At 38.1% G+C, this 19,518-nt stretch overlaps 2 protein-coding genes and 1 long non-coding RNA gene across 6 annotated transcripts in view; 2 read left to right on the forward strand and 1 right to left on the reverse strand.

Moving 5' to 3' along the window:
* LOC133725671 (serine carboxypeptidase 1-like) overlaps nucleotides 1-13,133 on the reverse strand; it is a 13,784-nt gene extending 651 nt beyond the window's left edge. Inside the window, exons 1-8 of one of the 2 annotated variants that reach the window (XM_062153014.1) lie at nucleotides 12,711-13,133; nucleotides 12,123-12,230; nucleotides 11,704-11,978; nucleotides 11,347-11,598; nucleotides 11,136-11,242; nucleotides 10,932-11,018; nucleotides 10,646-10,799; nucleotides 7,768-8,160 (exon numbers count right to left, since the gene is read on the reverse strand). In XM_062153014.1, the coding sequence (XP_062008998.1) occupies nucleotides 8,062-8,160; nucleotides 10,646-10,799; nucleotides 10,932-11,018; nucleotides 11,136-11,242; nucleotides 11,347-11,598; nucleotides 11,704-11,978; nucleotides 12,123-12,230; nucleotides 12,711-13,086 (1,458 nt within the window). In that variant the 5' untranslated portion in view covers nucleotides 13,087-13,133 and the 3' untranslated portion in view covers nucleotides 7,768-8,061. Of the gene's footprint in view, nucleotides 1-7,767; nucleotides 8,161-10,645; nucleotides 10,800-10,931; nucleotides 11,019-11,135; nucleotides 11,243-11,346; nucleotides 11,599-11,703; nucleotides 11,979-12,122; nucleotides 12,231-12,710 lie in introns of those variants that run through there. The other variant, XM_062153013.1, reaches the window with a different exon arrangement.
* LOC133725672 (uncharacterized) lies at nucleotides 8,866-10,135 on the forward strand. 2 transcript variants are annotated; one of them, XR_009854523.1, is made up of 4 exons: nucleotides 8,866-8,924; nucleotides 9,201-9,294; nucleotides 9,489-9,537; nucleotides 9,870-10,135. It is a non-coding gene; the product is annotated as an uncharacterized LOC133725672 (long non-coding RNA). The 2 variants fall into 2 exon arrangements; XR_009854522.1 differs by having other exon boundaries at nucleotides 8,868-9,294.
* A 1,957-nt stretch (nucleotides 13,134-15,090) lies between the features above and the next one.
* LOC133725669 (zinc finger BED domain-containing protein RICESLEEPER 1-like) lies at nucleotides 15,091-18,969 on the forward strand. Of its 2 annotated transcripts, none has more exons than XM_062153011.1 (2): nucleotides 15,091-15,235; nucleotides 16,846-18,969. In XM_062153011.1, exon 2 carries the CDS (start codon nucleotides 16,873-16,875, stop codon nucleotides 18,841-18,843), a length of 1,971 nt encoding a protein of 656 aa, XP_062008995.1. In that variant the 5' UTR covers nucleotides 15,091-15,235; nucleotides 16,846-16,872; the 3' UTR covers nucleotides 18,844-18,969. The 2 variants fall into 2 exon arrangements, with proteins under 2 accessions (XP_062008995.1, XP_062008996.1); XM_062153012.1 differs by lacking the exon at nucleotides 15,091-15,235 and adding an exon at nucleotides 15,264-15,768.
* The last annotated feature ends 549 nt before the right edge of the window (nucleotides 18,970-19,518 follow it).

Genomic DNA, 19,518 nt, shown 5'->3' on the forward strand with positions numbered 1-19,518 from the left:
GTTTGCAAGCCAACTGGTTTTGGAGCCAAACATTATTAAAATATAAGAGTGAGTCTATCAAAATTGTTATTTATCTACGTGAGCACATTACACTGTAAATCAATATTTTCACAACTATATAACACATTTTAGTTTTTATTTTTATTTTTTATCAAAAACAATCGAGCAAGAATGCATTATTATAACTGGATCGATTGACAATGCTAACTCCCGCAGCAAAGCGCGGGCAACTATTACTAGTTATAACTATACTAAAACCCATTCAGCAAAAGGACAAACAAAATGAAGAGTTAATTGACGATTTTGCCCCTGCTTCATATATTCTATTATGGTATTGCCACCGATTAGTTTTGGCGTCATAATGGCCTTCTTGATTTTGGGAGGTATGAATTACTTACGACCACGTCAAGCATGATTGACATTTACCTGTATTTCTTCTTCTTTTAGCTAAATGTGCGGAGATGACTAATATTATGCTCTTAATTAAAGACATTCGCTTTAATTAGTTGATAAAAAGAAGGTGATGTCTTGGATGTCGTTGGTGTAATTACAGAAGAACTATGAAAATTGAACTACTTATTCAATCTGTATGCTGTTCTAAATTATTGTGCTTCAGTTGGACTCACATTAGTTAGCCAAGTTTTGTACCAAATTTGTTATCTTTGTCTATTTTAAAATATTTAAATACACAAGTTTGGTTAGAACACCAGTTTTTACAATCTGTAAAATAATAACAACTTCATTTACATTACATATCCAGTATGAAAGTATGCCGACATTTCTTGAATTATATTTACTACTTTATTACGCATAGTACTTGGAAAGAAAACAAACCCGCAACATTGCGCGGGCTTTGGGACTAGTTATAACCTATAATCAAGAATTAACAAAGAAACTCAAATTTATGGGTCAAACTATAGCTCGCTATCTTCCTCGGCTAAAATCTTTTATAGTTTTATTTGCCTATTGGAGTCTCATCCTTTTGTTTTGAGTGAGTCTATTACTGTACAAATTAAATTCACTTGCATGTGAATGTATGTGTTTAATAATATTTCTCATCTGACTTTTGACATACGTTGACGGTAGAATTTGATGAAGACAATACGTACTTGATGAGAGTAGTAGCAAAACCCTAGATTGACCATAACTGCCCAAGTCCCAACCAATATGTTCAAAACTAATTCAATAAAAAAGGAAAGAGACTTAATTTTTGGTTTTACTATCTGAAATTTTAGTTTAATTTTTTTTTTTGAGGGAAACGAAATCAGGTTCCATTAATAATATCAATGACGACACTCCGTCAAGCGAGGGATTCGAAAACCCCTCATAATATGCAAATGTACAATCACAAACAAATGCTCACAAGTGAACCAAAGTTCATGGTGAGTATGTGCAAGATGGTGTGTAGAGATTTGATTTTGATTTAGAGATTGGTTTATATTCAAATTGAAACAATGAAAGCAAGTCATATAAACTAAGCTAAACCAAACAAGTTGTTATAAAATGGATGGGAGTTAGGGCATCGGGTTTCACCTTTTGCCTCCCTTGCAGTTGCAAGCATTAAAGCAATTGAATATGAATGATGCAAAACTAATTGTCCAACTACCCTCTTAGCATCCGGATAGGACTACTAAGGCTTAAACTCCTTTCATTTTATTAACTCTAACCGGATAAGTATAGAGCTAACTACCTAGAGACAAATTCAATTACCAGATAGGTCTCAATCCTTTGCCCCTAAATGCATAAAGCTTAGAGTTTAGGTAACCAAGCAAGCAAACCAATCCTATCTCTAGGTGATTTTAGCTCACTACCCTCACATGCACACATGGTGTGCTTTCATGCACTCTTTTTGCTTAAAGGTAATCAATCTCTAGGAAAAACTTCATGTCATGGCAAACACATAACTCAAATTGATTAGGTCTAAGTAATGCATTCAACTATTGACTTAGCATGTGAGAATGACAACATGAATTTGCATCAATTTATAAACAAAAGCATCAATACAAGCAAGTTTGGCTAGGGCTTTCAACCCTAGCCCCAACTAGTTCACTACTAACATATAGTTAGATACACAAGCTTCAACATTCTATTAAACATCAAATACATAAGAGATAGGGAGTAAAGGGTGACTATTGATGATGCCGGAAGAGGTGGTGGAGATGGGTCTCCAAGAACATGATGTGGTGGTAGTCACCTCCTTCTCCTTGCTCCAAGCTCTTGATATTGGTAAGAATAGTGAAATTTGGAATCTCTAAGATGAGTTGTGGTGTTGAGTGGTGGAGGAAATGGAGGTTGTAGTGGTGGAAATGATGGTTTTAGTGGTGGAAATGGTGGTGTCTTCTCTAGAGAGAAAAATGGATCATGGATAGGATGAAGATGATTGAATGGAGTCATGAAGAATGAGTCTTTGGCCTCTCTTTGATCAGCTATGTGTGTCCTCTTTGGTCCCAAAGTGTGCAAGAGATGCTCTTACACCATTGTCCCCCAAATGGTCCCAAATTGGCAAGGTGACAAAAGGACAAGGTGTAGGGAGATATTTGAATTTCAAGTGATGGGAGATTCTCACAACCATAGTCCTCCTTTGCTGGAGAAAAGGCCCTCCATGAGTGGCGGCTCGCCGGAAAAGTTTGCCGGAAAAATCACCGGAAAAGTCGATTTGCAATTTTCTTCCAATCTCCTTGTCTTCTTCCCCTAGCTTCAAATTTCCGCATTTCAAGCCTCAAATAGTCATTTTATTCTCAATGCAAGGTTTCCTACAAATAAAAGGAAATGGATTAAAAAGGGTAAAATAGCATGAAAGAAAAATCAATTTTCATAATTATGGGGCACAATTGCATAAGTAATTTGTGACTCAACAGCAGAGCCACTGACTTGACAAGCGGTGATGCCTAAAGACCCTTCTGGTTTACATCATCACTTATCAACCAGCAAACAGCTACGACCAAGGGTAGGAAAGGGCAAGAGCTAAGCAATGCTCAATTATTCAAAGAAAAAAAGACAGAAAGAAAAAACAAAAAGGACCGAAGACCTACACAACCCTAAGCAAAAGCAGCCGACATGAAGACATTGACGCCTAAGACCCATTGGTGTACATCTATGCATCCATCCAAGCGAGCGCTTCAACATAAGGCAGCGTAGTCCTCGATCTCCTAACCCTCCACGTGCAGATCCACAGCAGTACGGCCTAAAAACCTTTCCAGCCCTTGAAATCTAGCTCCAAAACCCTCGAAATGTCATGGCCCATGTTACAACTCGGCCCAAAGCCCCACAGCCTAACAGAAAACCCTAAATTCAAATTAGTGTTTCCCACTGAAAAATGCGGAGGCTCTGAACCCAGTAGCCTCGTCGCCACACCCACCAAGAGCCAAGGTCCATCCCCGGCCACCAACACCAGTTGCCGACGCCAACCCCAATGAAACCAACAAACTCATCCCTGCGCCCGCGAACGCTGCCTTCCGAGCCGAGGCCGCCACCAGCATCAGATCGATCCCAGTAGAGCCCGACTCTAACAGACCCTTATCGACCCAAGATCCTCCATGAAGAGCATAGATCTTCGCCTCCTGCATGCCCCTGGAACTGGACGACTCCCGGCTCCCCATCACGGATCCGAGTCCTCACACCGGAGACCCGATGCATCGCAACCTTCACCGACAACAGCTGACCACACAGATAGAAGAAAAGGTCTTGGATAGTCTCTCCGGCCCCCATCAGGCTCGCCACGGCCTCAGCCGACAGTGAAAGAGTAGACGCCGCTCCCTCCTCCGCCATCCAAACGCAAGACTCGATCAGATTCTCGGCTAGAGAGGGAACCCTAGCAGAGAGAAAAGTCGACATTGAAATTCTAGTTTAATTGTGGCAACGATTGGTGGTGAAATTACTGAATTATTGTACTATTGTTATTATACTTATTTTAATTGTGTCTTTAGAGTGACTTTTTATCTATAATTGCGCTTGATTATCAACGAAATTAATGTCTAGTTGTTAAAAAAGAATGTCTTAAAAGTCTAATTCTACAACTTTTTCCCGCCTAAATAAAAAAAAAAAGTTGTACTTACATAAGATTTTCCCAATAAATCTCTATTTTTTTCCAAATTTTTTTTTTCCTTTTAATTCCTTTTCTAATATGTTTTGTTTACTAACTAGATTTGGTGCTCTATATTCCCTCATTTCCATCCTGAAACTTGGCAGGGTTCCTATATTGATTGGATTGATTTCTTATCTAGCTTTCATTCTTAGGAAACAAATCCATTTAGCATAGTTTTGCATACTGCTAATTTTATTTGGAAAGCTAGGAATGATCTTATTTTTAGACATAAGCCTTTTATCCCAAATCGTGTTTTCTATGCTGCAGCCAATTCCTATACATGCTATTTCCAGTCTAACTCCACATCTACTCAGAAGCCCTCTATAGCCAGCTTAATTAGGTGATGCCATCTAAAGGAAGGTTTTGTCAAGCTTAACTTTGATGGTTTGGTGCTTTCAACTTCGAATGCAACTGGAGGTTTTGTTTTTAGGAATGCAGGTGGACTTCCTATTTTAATCTATAAACGTTTAAATTATGTTGATGTGTTGTTAGCTAAAGATTTTTCATTACGAGGAGGACTTCACACGGCTTTACTCCATGGTTTTACTCATTTAGAGATTGAAGATGACTCCAAAATTCTGATTGATGTTATTTCTGGTTCAGCACAAGTTCCTTGGCGCCTCAAACCCATCATCCATGATATCAACCAGTTACGCAAACAACTACAAACCACAGAAATCAAGCATGTTAAGTGAGAAGCGAATTTCTTGGCGGATGCAATTGCTAAAACAGGACATTAATTCATGGTGAATTTTGGAACCAATCTCTATCCCTTACTTTTTTTGAAAAGTGAATTCATTGAAACTTTTAACGATTACAATCGTTTAGAATGGCATCCCGAAAAACCTTGGGAGCAGACACAAGCCACAAACAGCTTGAAGTTAGAGCTAAGCTAGAACAAACCAGAAGGTGTACTACACCAACGGGTAGTTCATGTACAATAAAATACTGCTCTGAATCACTTATAGAGAAACTTACAGAAAACTGAAGATAAATTCCCAGCCTCCTCAAGATAATTACCAACAATGAGACCATTGCCATGACCGTGAGGTTTGGAGACCAAATCATCAGAATCTGTCACTCAGGCGTGCAAGAGATCGGTAGATGCCTCAAGACTATGTTCGTCCCAGCACAATGAACACTACTCGCCAAGCACGCAATTGTGGTACTCACAGTGTGATTATACCGAGATGACCAGGCGCCAAAGTAGAGGATTGGTACCACCGTCGTCCTGTGTTGCACCTCCGATCGCCGCACGCCTGGAACCAGCCCGCCCTGCAGCGCCTCCATCCCAGATGGTGTCGTCACTGTCAAAAGATCCAGATGATGACATCCTCGGCCACACAATCTGACCGTCCCCGTCACCGTGCCGACGTCTGGTGGTCTACCCCATCGCCATAGCAGCCGGTCAGCCAAACAAACCATCAATTCCCGTCTGTTGGACCAGATGCAGCACCGATCTGAGGTCGAAGATGAACATCGACTCAGGTACTTTCCACACTGGCCAACGCTGAAGAGAAACACGAGCAAAGAAACCGCCAATGCCCTCATCATCACCATCCCACGATAAATAGCCTCACCACTGCTAAGCGATCCTCGGATCCTCGGAAGGATCACCGCCGCTCTCTGTTCCGCTCAAACCCTAGGGTTTGCTTGACTTTTGAATATATGCTAGTTGTTTATTCATAATTAGAATAATATTTTGTGGATTTGATGATATATTGATGATCTCTATCCCTTACTGCCTCTCAAGCTTACCTTTTTTTTATTCTTTGAGAGGTTTTAAGTTGTAATTTATTTTCTCTTTTCGAAAAAAATATGTTTGGTTTATTTTTTTTATTGTTTTTCCCTCTTTCTCTTTGTCACTATATGGCATGAGAGAGAGGTCACCGAAGATTTCACCAGAACTTTTATTGAATCTCAATAAATTTTTTTTTTAATATATTAACCCACAATAAAAAAAAATTATTGACCCTCAATAAATATCTGGTATCTGCCAATCTAGTCATTGAAACTGGTATTGACTATCAATAAAATAATTTACTAACCCTCAGTAAAATTTTTATTGACCCTTAATAATTTTTTTACTTGGGATCAAAAACAGTTTTACTAACCTTTTTGTGGTCAAAGTAATGGAGAAAAGCTCTTGCACGTGGTCTGGAAATTTTGGGTCATGGTGTCGAAAGGAGTATTTTTCTTCTTGAGGTTGGCTGTGAGGATGTACTTTGACTCCTAGGTTAATGTGGATGAAGTGTCAGTGATATGGAGTTATTTATGGGGATTACATGTTTTACTCTCAGTGTTTTCTTGTTGTCAATGTGATGGTGACTTGCTCTTGCACGTGGTTTGGTTGGTTTGGGACACGGTGTTGATGAAGGGGAAGTGGCAGTTTGTAATATTGGCTGCAAGGATTTATCGTGACTCTCAGAATTGGTCTTATTCTGTAGCCCGAGTTGAGGGGCGATTAGTTTGGTTAGGAGTTGGGCCGGCTTGGCTCATGGATGTCATTGTGGATGACGGACCCGTAACTGAGGTTGTTCTTAGTAGGCCTTGGATCGGTTCTGTTTTTGGCATTTTTTGCCGGAACTGGAACCGGAATCGTTAAGATTTTTTCAGTTCGGTTAGGTCACTTTTTTTTGCCGGAACCGTATTTTTCAGTTCGGTTATTGATTGTAACCGGTTCCTGTACACAGCAAGAACTACACCCAATTTTGCAGTTTCCCAGCTATTCCCAGTCACATCTACATAACTACAGAAGCAATAAAGCGGTACCAGTACATAATAATTGTCTCAATAATTAGGTGGTCCTGCTTATCAAAGTGCTTCCAAATCCAACTTCTCTCCCTTGATGAAGCTGCTGCTTTCGGTTTCTTCTCTGCCCTATTTCTCTTTGCAACAGCTTTCTTGGTGCTAGGATGATATGTTTGCACTCCTTCTCCAGGGATACTTGAATTCGAAGCCCTCTGGTAAGGTTCGATTATTTGAGAATTGGGAATTTGGGATTGAAAGTAAGGGTCGGGTGTTTGGGATTTGGGATTTTAGATGATTGAATAAGGATCGAGGGTTTGGTATTTGCTAATTTGGTATTTCAAATGAACTTGGTATTTGAGTATTTCTAGGTTTTCAAATTGGGGAAGAACGAAGAAGTGAAGAGCTTAGTTCAATATTGAAACCGCTCTTATCGAAATGGGTGATAAAAATGGGGTTTTTTTTAGTTTGTTGATCGAATATGGGTTATGGGCTCTAAAATCATGCATATAGGCTTCTAAAACGTTATAGACTTATGGGGTTATATCACTTATATAGTTATATGGGCTAATAGGGACTATGACCCGTTCCTTCGGTTCTTTACAGTTAGAAAAGTGCAGAACCGGAACCGAATTGCAGTTTGTCAAACGGTTCGGCTCCAGCAAAAAGTGACGTTTTTAATATGCCGAACCGGACCGAATCACCTATTACGGTTCGGGTCGGTGCGATTCCATCGGTTCCCGGTTCAGAAATCCCAGGCCTAGTTCTTAGGGAGGAGAGTGAGGAACTTTTGTCCACCACCGATCATTCCTGTCTTATGTAATATTGTTATTTTGAAATAAAAGGTTTTATTCATTCTCAAAAAAAATAAAAAATAAAGCAGGATAGTATTGTCCTATAATTCAGGGTCGACAGCTCTTCCAACACCAAAGACGGGGAATAAACCTTGATTTTTATTGAACTTTCAATAAGATGTTAATAGCAAACATAAATGAAACAAGCCAAGCATTAAAACAAAATAGCAGAAATGCATACACACACATATGTTGTACGTGTAATGGTCAATCACTTGTTCTTCTTGATCAGCTAGCTTCAATTATTTCAAACAGTCTCTTGTTATTGTGCAGGAATTTATCTAGGTGTTACAGATGTGTTATGTACTGTGTTGAAGCTTAATTCGCCAGCTCTGTCGACCTATGTGGTGGAAATTAAAATGATATTCTGATCAATCAAGAGGAAGGAAGTGGCGCCCCTTGAATGAAAGATGTGAACAAGGTGAGTGCTCGCTCTGGTTGGTAGCTTGGAACCTCATGGCCTGCTCCCCTTACTGTCACTACAAGAAAAAGAGTTATTAACGACATTTTATTGCGACACATGGAAGCGGCCGTCGTAAATTATTTAAAAAAATTGGGCGGTTATTCAAACCTTGCGCGGTAAATATCGGCGCTTATAGATTTCCGACGCCTGATTTAAAAACGTCGCACAGTTGTCGTAAATAAAGGAAAACATGTTCGTTTGCGACATATTGAAGGTGGAAAAAAAAAGGGTTTATTCTTATCTCCTATCTGAGACGGTCTCACCCTCTCACACATTAGCCGCCCACTCTCCATGAAATCTCTCGTCGTTTATTTTTCGCCCACTCTCCTATCTGAGACGGTCTCACCCGCTCCCCAGATTTCTGTCTCTCTGAATGAGGTTACTTCTTTGCTCTTGTTAAGGTTTTCGAAGTTCTATTATTTCAGAAACTAACACGCTGTCCGTCTAATTTAGGTAAACTTATTCAATTCTCTTAATAATGTTTACGGTTGTGGTTTGACGAATCTACTCACCTGGATGTATCTATGATTTCTGTTCTGCTGCTTTTCCAATTTGATTTCGACATTCACTTTGGGGTTGTCTGTATATGGATCTCCAATGGTATCCTGTTTTCTTTTTTGTTTAATTCTTCAAATTCGATCACTTAATTTCCAATTTTGGGAATGAATTCTAGTTTTTTATGTGCAGAAATGGATATATCAGAGTCTGGTTCTAAAAACCCATTGATGCTTTTGTCTACTTGAAGTGTATTTGGTAATTGATGCTATTTTGTTCGGTAAGATTCATCAAATTTTGCAATCTGAATTACTGGGTGATTGAATTGACTTGTGACCTTTCGTTTTCGAAAAAAATTGTCGCTGCAACTAAGGTTTTAGAATACTCTGATTATCTTAATGGTATTTGAAAGGGGGTGTTAGATTTTCTATGCAGTTAAATCTTTAAGTTTTTGTTTTTATTGACATTGTCTTTGATAATTTATGGGTTTTATTTGTATATTATATGAGTTCTTTTTGAATTACATGTAGCTGAAAAAGGCATGAACTCTAGACAGGGCGAAGCTGGCCTCCATGGGTGGTGATGACCAAGGGAGATTGAAGCATTTAGAGAATGCTGAGAGTCTGTTGATACTCAATTAAATAAATAAGGTAGGAGTATTTTAAGTTCCAAGCGTGCAGGAGATGTTTACAAAAGATTTTTGTGTAGTTTGTTTATGCATTTTATTTGGGCTTACCAATTTTCAGGTATTGTTAGAGAACGAGGACTTCAGACTTTACTTTTTTCCTTATAGCAAGAGAATTGTGTCAAACTGACAATAAGTTAATGCTTTTGCTTGATGCAGGTGACACCACCTCATTGTCATCTGAGCTTCACAAACATTGTGAGTGGAGGTATGCTCTTCTCCTCTAATTTAAATGGTTACTGCACTGGGAATTTCCTTTGTGTCTTTGTGTTAGCATAGAATATCATTTCGATCTATTGGCTTTTACTTCAGCAGCTTTACATAATGCATGATTATTGCTAGGTTTGGTTACTGTATTACTTTGTGAGCTACCATTTGCATAATCAATTACAATATATTTGCAATTGGTTATCTTTAATACTCTACTTTTAGTATTCTATTAGACTTTATTGGTTACTATTATCATCTTTAATTGAGCTCAGATCAATGAATTTTGGATGTCTCTACTGAGAACTAACCTAAGATCTTGTGAACATGCAGACCTTAGACTAGACTCATAAGCCCAAAAGCAATGTACAGATTAAATTTGGAGATTTTACTACTACAAGAGGTGTCAATAAAAAGAGAACATCATTACCAGATAGTCTCTGTAAGACACCATTGGCCTGCCCAGGGAAATAGAAAAAGAGAAATACGAATGGGATCAAGAAGACAAGAAGCACTTGGATATCTTCCACTGGATTGACATCTACGTGTAGAAGACTTTTCTGAATAGCTTGAAGGCAGTTGGTTTCAATATTAGTAGGAATAGGGGTGCTCTTATTTTATTTCGAAAACGACCTCATGATTATTTTCATGATATTATTTCCTATTGACATTCAATTGGAGATAATTGTATTTGTCAATTTGTTATTAATATAAATTTGTTTTTTTATCATATGATATATATTATGACCGTAATTGGGAAACAACATCAATATTGTAATGTATGGAAATTAGTAGAACGAAAGTAGATTTTAATTAAAAATAATAATTTTTTAAAAATAGAACAATTGCGACGGGACTCTAATGTCGCCAAAAAATTTTTGACTAATAGTGCATTTTTTACGACATACAAAAATGTGTCGCAAAATCCGTCGGAAATAGTATTTACGACGTGTGTAATCTGTCGTAAATAATGGTTAAACATTTGCTACGCGTTTTTTAGCGACGCGTGCTCAACCGTCGCAAAGCCGTCGTAAAAAACTTTTTGCGACGCTTTTTCATATTTTTACGACGTTTTTCATCCGTAGTAAAAAGTCAATTTTTTTGTAGTGTGTGGCAAATACCAACCCCTCGTAACTAATCACATATCCTCCAACCTCGCCGGTGCTAGAGTACCATGGCCGAAATGGAGTCTCAGTCTTTAAGTTCAGCGTGTTAATGGCGTATCTTGTAGTTGTCACTGCTACTATCGAATCAACGTCTCCACTGCACACAAAAACAAACACAATCCATACGCCGAACATCACTATGAGTATACATATGTAACCCTTATTTTTTGCCTTAATAATGAAAAAATCATAAAGAAAAAAAAATGATTTGATCAAGTTATGTGCTGACCTATATATCCATAATCTGATTCCACTTGCTACGAGCTCTTGTATTATGGGGAGGACGGTAACTGGGCTGTCCGTCCATCCAACATTACTAGACACCAAGAAAAAATTAAGGTCAATTTGTAAAATAAACAGAGTAATTGAAAATCTTCTTCTTTTTCTTCTTTAATCTTGAATCAAGTTTTCTATAATTTCTGTAGATGCATACCTGCAAGCTGACCATTGTGTGGGTTTAGCATGAAGAGCTGCTTGAACCTCCGGAAGATTTAGATAGGTGTTCACATAGTTGTCAGAGCATGGATCAAATTCATATACCTGATGATCATGTACATCATGCATCAATTTCAAATTGAACACACTTCCTAATATTACTAATAATTTGTTAGAATAAATCTCTTCTCAATTAGTTAGAGACTTACTGAAACAGTTGAGGCTGCAGGTTTGGATTCTGTATTGCAAAGTGGAGCGTATATGTTGTAAGAATCAATTTCTCCAACCTCATTCTCTGACTGACTCATATATTTTTCACATGTGCTTGAGATATTAAAAGTAACGAAATCGCAATATTTATTGATTCCTGCACTGGTTTCGTCAGAATTCAAAGCATGTGTCCACAAATAATCATAACCACCCTGTGTACCGGTACTAGCATCAATCCAGGCATTCCCGATCTGCAAATATAGTTAATATACGTAGACAGAGAAGCCATAAGTAAACAGTCTTGTAGTCACGTTGATATATAATTAAATTACAAGAAAATAAGAAATTTAACTCACTGCAATTCCTTTGAGGTTGATTTTCGTTTGATTTGTGATTTTGGACTCAGAGACAATGGTGTATGCAAGCTGAGGTACGTAGTGACCAGCGTAACTCTCTCCAGTGATGAAGAAGTCTCTGGTTTTGTATTCAGGAAATTTTTCTAGCCAGTTAATAAGAAACTTGTAAGAGTCAGAGGCAGTTTTGTTGTCACCCACGTTTTGATAGTCAGATGTTGTGTTTGAATATGAGAACCCAACTCCTGCCGGAGACTCCAAGAAGAGGACATTTGCCTCTGCAATGAATGCATTCACAGCTCTTTAGTTTGTCTAAATGGATTGAATTATATATAATACGAACAGGTGGAATACGAGCATTCTTTCTCTATTACTGTTGCTACACAAATAAACTAAACAGATTATAGGTCATGGGAACGTACCATTGTTCCATGCATAACCATTCTTGTATAGTGAGTTCCCATCACTGTTGACTCTGAAAGGTCCCAGTTCTTCCATGGCTCCATATCCAAGAGACGAGCATCCTGGTCCTGTAACATACATGCATGAACATATACAACATCATTAATTGGTCATACATAGATATGCTGTCTAAAATCACCATTCCATTGGATTTTCTTGTCAATTTGTCATGATGTACCCCGTTCTTAGATTAGAATTTCATTTTCATCATTATATGCCTACATTAATATATAGTGTTTTCTTGGTCTGTAACTTTAATTGTTTATATATAAAAGTTTTGGTCAATCAAATTAGATGTAGATCTTGTGAAATATAAATCAACTCACACTAGTTAGAAAATATTTCTTTTCACCATTAAATTTAGATTTAAAGGTGATTGACCAAATTTTTGCTAGCACATAACAAAGACAAGAAAATGCATTCTTACTTTGTTGACCGATGTATATTTATAATTCTGTGCCCTAATCGATGCACGTACTAAATAATCAATCTAATTAACACTGGGGCATAATGTTAACATGTTGGCAATCTAGATATGAAATATTTACCTCCATTTAACCATAGCACCAGAGGTTTTGTTGAAGAGTTCTGGGGCGACTCTACAAAGTAGTAGAACAATGCTCTCCCAGCGTCAGCGTCAACCGTAACATATCCTGCATATTGATTAAAATCCACTCCTTCGGTTGGTTGTCCGGGCAAAGCCTCAACCTTATCGGCTTCCTTTGACCCATCTTGGGATCCAACATACACTGGAGAATAAGTGTTATCTCCAACCTGATCTAAGCCATTCTGCGACTCAGACTGAAGAGGCTTTTGATATCTGTGAGACTTTATCAACTTGTTGAGGTTGCCAACTTGGTTAGCGCTGTTGCATGATACAGATAGAAGCAGCAAACATGAGAGCAACGAAAGCTTCATGTTCATCTTGCTTCTTAGAAGATACTTGCATGCTAGCTAGGATATCTATCAATGGCGCTTTGGGTAGTATTTATAGAGACCTCAGGATCAGTACTGAAACAATGTTCATTGGTGGAACGACCGAACGACAATACTGAGGCTTCATGTTGTGTTTAACGGCCATTGCTTATAGCATAGTAGCATACGAACAATTATGTATACAACATCTTTACAGCCTCTGGTGTTTGTCAATTCATCATTGTCTAGATTAAAGAATCGAATTTTTTTATTCGTTGACCGGATTAGATATACACAAAACCAGCTAGCCTAGAATTGAAAAATAGTTAAATGACAATCTCCAGCATTTAACTTTGGAGGGGAGCTTGTAGATAACTAGATATTCCCGCGGAAATAATAAGGATATGATGGTTATATATTATAACCTATAAACACGAATTAACAAAGAAACTCAAATTTATGGGTCACGGGACGCACTAAATGTTTACATATAAATAAAATTTAGTTAATAAGCACCCCAAGTTGCCATCATGGTGCAGCGGGAAGACTTCTTTTTGCCCTGAAACCCTTTCAGGGTTCGATTCTCCTTAGCTTCAGCATTTTTATTTTAATTATTTAAGTAACTTAGTTGATCTATGGATTAATTAATTATAAAATATTTTCTTTATTTAATACTTTTAAAAGAAAAATCAAACCTTGTTGTTTTTTGGTATGTTGTATTTTTCAAATTTTGAATGGATTAATTAATTATAAAATATTTTCTTTATATGGAGTACATTTACAAGAAAAATCAAATCTTGTTCCGATTTGATACTTGATTGTTTGATTTCATTTATTGAGAAAGACATTTTACTAGCATAAATAAGGAAAATGTTTAGAAACAATTTTAAAATATGAAATCTCGTCGAGAACAATCATCATTTTAATAGATAGAATTTCATTTATAGATTTTTCATGTTTTGATATTTTATATTTGTGCCCCAGTTAGGTTTAAATTCTGGCTCCACCACTGTCAGGCACTGTGCTGCAATGCACAGTTGGAGCATTTCACATGCGCTGAAGGAGTTTATCTTGGACCTAGGAAGCATTTGGGTTCCTCTTGACAAAGTCAACAAAAAATAGCTAGCTATTTTCCTAGGCCAAAATCTTTTGTTTGCCTATTGGAGTCTCATCTTTTTGTTTTGAGTGAGTCTGTTACTGTACATATTAAACATAGTTGTAGGTGTAAACAAATTTCCCATCCAACTTTTGACACACACCAACTGTATACATTTGATGAATAACGCACATGATGGTAGTAGCAAAACTCTAGATGTGATCAACTGCCCAAGTCCTGACCAATATGTTCATAACTATTTCACAATACTTTCCACCTAATCAACAATTGTAATTAAGCCAGTGAACTGTGAATAGTTTGTTAACTAATCTATCTAACAATTATAGAGATTAGATGTTCAAATTTCATTTCCATCAAACATATATGAAGTAAAAATAAAAATAAAAATGGGTAAAAAAAAAAATGTAAGCAGGCCCAAAAACTGGACTACAGTGTAAGGCAGCCATCAAGTTAAATATTTGAGAACCTACATGCACTTGTTGTCAGTGGCAGAACCAGGATCTGAAACTAGAGGGGTCAAGACATAAAACACAAGGTTCGAAAAATCGCTAGGCGCTAGTCGGGCGGTGGCTAGGGAACTAACGCCCAGACCTCTAGGCGGGTGGTTCATGAATCACCCTGATAAAACATTAACTTTATTTAGGGTGGTTCATGAATCATGATGTATAATTTCGCTGATTGACTAATGAAATTAACGTGCCGCTGTTCGATAGAAAAAATTTTTTTAATTAATTTTATGTACTGAACAGTACTTTATTGTTCATGAGTAAAATTACCCTACGAAGTAAAAACATGCTGACCATAACAAAAAGAAGTAAAATCCCAAAGGAGACTGTGTTGGGAGCGAGGGTAAAGTAGTAATTAAACTACTGCCATCCCCCTCCGTTGCGCGCCTTCTTACCAAATTGGTTCCCCTTCCATATTTACCCCGACTGCCACTCTCTCTTTCTCACTCTCTCTCTCTCTCAAACCCTAACCCCAATCCCCAATTGTCTTCGCCACCCTCGCAAATTCGGCTCCGGCTCAGCTTCTCCGGCCAACGTACGTTTCAAAACCCTAATCTTGTTCTTCTATCGTTTGTCAATTTCAAAGAATTTCGTTAATATTGGGGGGTTTGAAGCCTAGAATTTACCTTCTGGGCTCCGACTCCGACTCCGACTCCGAATGTTAGTCGGGGCTTTTATTCTCTCTCTCTCTCTCTCTCTGCTCCTTTTGGATTATTATGTTGCTTTATTTATATTTACATGCTCCGATTCCGATCCGAGAACCGTAATACCGGTTGCAAGTGGGCCCTTTGACCCGGTGGGTTTCGACCCGGTTCGAGTCGGTTGGGTCAGGCGGGTCCTGGCCGCCCTGATCCGTTACAGATCCGGCGAGCTCGAGGTGCTCTTCTTAAAAAAAAAAGAAACAATTTCGCCTCTTTCGCCTGTCCTGGACTCTGACCCGAGTTCAATATTCGGGTCGAATTTCCAGACCCTGTTTTGTTTCTTCAATTCTCTCTCTCTCTCTCTCTCTACTCCTGTACAGTAAAGCTCGTGAGGGCATTGAAGAGGATAAAGCTGCCATCTTTACTTGTATTACTCTTGGTTCTGCCAAAATAGCTTACCTAAAATATACCTGGAGTGTTCATTAGTTATATGATTATTCTCTTCTAATCGGTTTATATCAAACATTGATTTCAAGTTCATGAATTTCTGTTTGTTGGGCTCATGGTTGAAATATTTATACTTATCTTGTGAAAAAAACCCATTATTCATTGTTCTTGCTGTGTAAACCCAACTATTGGTGGTGTTTTGTTATATAGAGATCATAGAGCTTCGACGTGTGTGTGGTGGGTTGTTATAATGTTACAAGTATAAGAACTAGTTGATCTATATTGGAAAACTGTAGAGGAGTATTGAGGGCTTAATTTCACCGATTCCTGTTCTTTTATATAGAGGTGGTTGTTTCGTGTTTCTGAGATTGGGACATGTGTTCCCATATCGCATGCTCGTTCATTTCTGTCAAGTTTTCTTTTGGCTTGTTTGGGTGCTGTTTTTTTAACTGAGTGCTGTTAGTTTTTGAGAAATTTGCATACCTTATCCTCCAGTCTTCCTATAGTGTCTTTTGGCACCACAATCCAGCAGTTGTGTCTTGTAAATTATCATATGATAATTCAATCACATTATCATCTGATGTGATTGTTGGGCATCAAAGCTCGGTACACGAGGATTAAGTAACTCAATAGGCTTGAGATCACCGATCTTGCTGGATCTGGATTAGAATCTCAGCAGTTCAGGATACATATTCCTTTAGCTGTTTGCATGAGTGAGTACAGGCATTTCGGATGGATAGTATTCAGTTGTTGGTTGGATTATAGTTATCACAAAAAAAACTAGCTATATTTTGGATTAGCTGTTAGCAGATTTAGTAAAAAATAACTTGTTTGTACTGTATAACTGAATAGATCACAAGAAAGGTGGCGGTCAGGTCTGCGAGATTCTTGTTATTTTCATTTCTCTAGATTGTTTTGAGCTGTACAGGGCTGTCATGTCCTTGTGTCCTGTTTGTGCATGCCCAAGTTTGTTGTAGTCCTCAGCTGCATTGTGTTATCCTTTTTGGGTTAGTGATCATACTATTAATGAATATGTGTGCATGTTTGTTATGTGCAGATACTGTTGAATTACTAGGTTTATGCAATGGATATGTCAGATGCTGTAATTGTCAAGTCAACCAGATTAAAATCTGTGGTGTGGAATGACTTTGATAGGATTAAAAAAGGTGACTCTTGTATTGCTGTCTGTAGACATTGTAAAAAGAAACTCAGTGGATCAAGTACTAGTGGGACATCACATTTGAGGAATCATTTGATAAGGTGTCAGAGAAGAGCTAACCTACCTCAAATCTATACAGCAAGAGAAAAGAAAAAGGAAGGAGCTCTTACTATTGCAAATTTTGATCAAGAACAGAGAAAGGATGAAGTTATTAACCTTGTGAATATTAGGTTTGAGCAAGAGCAAACAAAAGATGACATCAGTAACTATGGGAGTAGTAACTTTAATCAAACGAGAAGTAGATTTGATCTTGCTCGAATGATAATTTTACATGGCTATCCATTGGCTATGGTTGAGCAGGTTGGATTCAGAGTATTTGTCAAAAATCTACAGCCTTTCTTTGAGCTTGTGACTTCTGAAGGGGTTGAGGCTGACTGTATGGAGATCTACGCCAAAGAGAAGCAGAAGGTGAGTGAAGTCTTGGATAAGTTGCCTGGTAAAATCAGCCTTACTGCTGATATGTGGGCCTCTTTGGATGGTTCTGAGTTCTTGTGTTTGACTGCACTGTACATTGATGAATCTTGGCAGTTAAACAAGAAGATTTTAAGTTTCATCATGGTTGACTCTTCTCATACAGAAGACATGCTTTCAGAAATTATCATAAAATCTCTTATGGATTGGGATATTGATCGCAAGTTGTTCTCCATGACATTTGATAGCTTTTCCACCAATGACAACATAGCCTTAAAAATCAGAGACAGGCAGTCCCAAAACAAGTTCCTTTATTGCAATGGCCAATTATTTGATGTACGCTGTGCAGCAAATGTTATCAATATGATGGTTCAGGATGCTCTTGAAGCTCTAGGTGAGATGACTGCTAAGATTCGAGGAAGTATACGGTATGTCAAAAGTTCGCAAGTAATACAATCAAAATTCGATGAGATAGCTCGCGAAGTTGGAATCCAGGGTGAGAGGTGCATATGTCTAGATAATCCATTGCAATGGAACTCCACATATGCTATGCTTGAAATTGCGTTGTTGTACAGAGCTGTATTTGCTCTGTTGCAAGAGAATGACCCTGTCTATACAATGTGCCCTTCTGATATTGAATGGGATAGAGCCACTGTCATTACTAGCTACTTGAAGCACTTTGTTGAGGTTACTAATGTTTTTACAAGATTCACGTCTCCAACTGCAAATCTATATTTTCATGAGCTCTGTGGTGTATACTTGCAGCTGAATGAGTGGTGCAAGAATCCAGATGATTATATTAGTTCTTTGGCTTTTAAGATGAGGAGCAAATTTGAAGAATATTGGCAGAGGTGTAGCTTGGGTTTAGCAGTTGCGGCTGTGTTAGATCCTCAGTTTAAGATGAAACTGGTAGAGTATTTCTATGCACAAATTTTTGGAAGTGGTGCCCCAGGCCGGATATGTGATGTTTTTGAGTGCGTCAAAGAGCTCTATGACGAACATTCCATCAGCTTAGCTTCCTTGGATCAAGGGTTGGCTTGGCAAGTAGGCGGTGGTTCTCGCTTGCCTAGTTCTGGAAGGGACTCTAGGGACAGGCTGACTGGTTTTGATACATATCTGCAGGAAACTAGTCAGAGCGAAGGCTCAAAGTCAGATTTGGACAAGTACTTGGAGGAACCTCTTTTTCCTCGTAATGCCCCTGGATTTAATGTATTAAATTGGTGGAAAGTTCACACTCCTAGGTATCCTATTCTATCTATGATGGCGCGCAACGTGTTGGGGATGCCCATGTCAAAAGCTTCATTAGACTCGGCATTCAACACCGGAGGAAGAGTGCTTGATCGTGATTGGATTGCACTGAAACCTGCTACCATCCAAGCACTGATGTGCGCACAAGACTGGATACGCAGTGAACTAGAAAGCTAATTTAGCTCAGTCTTGGTTCTTTTTTTAATTTTGGTTGTATCATCAATTTTTTTTCATTACCAGAATCTACATTACTCCTGTATGCGGGTGAAAATTTTGAAGTCAATTCTATTGGTCTTCATTCCATTTTTTGATTGTATTGTGAGAATTCAGCATATTTTCGACGCATGTTACGCGGCGCTGAAGTTTTAAAAGACTCTTTCCAAAGGCTAAAGGAGAAGTAGAAACTGATGATTGAAAGGGAAGGAGCATAAACATGGTGCGGTTGTAAGTTTCTGAGTAAATGCTTTTCCAGTTTTTATGCATAATGTACAGCTGAACTTCTGGCTAAAGAAATGGGATCTTTTGAAAAGCATTCTGATTCCTGACCATACTTTCGGAACTTTGTTTGCTTTCTTTCTAAGCCAAAGAAGATAGAAGTGAGCAAAACGGCATGTTTGCCTAGTTTAGTATTAAATCAAAGAAACACGCTCTTCAAAGCAGTACAAAGTACAAGCAGATGGGGGAAAACAAAACATCAGCAGGTCCTTGCTCAAGTATGAAAAAAAGGCGCTAGAAATTTCCTGACTGAATTATAGCCATAAGAGAAAGCAAAACCCAATTCAACCAAGACTGCAAATTAAATTAAGCATATTTCATAGAACATATTAAGAGAGATTCCAGTGATTGGAAATA

The sequence above is a fragment of the Rosa rugosa genome, chromosome 1 (assembly GCF_958449725.1).
Source record: "Rosa rugosa chromosome 1, drRosRugo1.1, whole genome shotgun sequence".
NCBI lineage: Eukaryota > Viridiplantae > Streptophyta > Magnoliopsida > Rosales > Rosaceae > Rosa > Rosa rugosa.

Coding starts and splice junctions, on each gene's coding strand:
- LOC133725669 (XM_062153011.1), top strand. CDS start 16,873: ATGGATATGTCAGATGCTGTAATTGTCAAGTCAACCAGATTAAAATCT.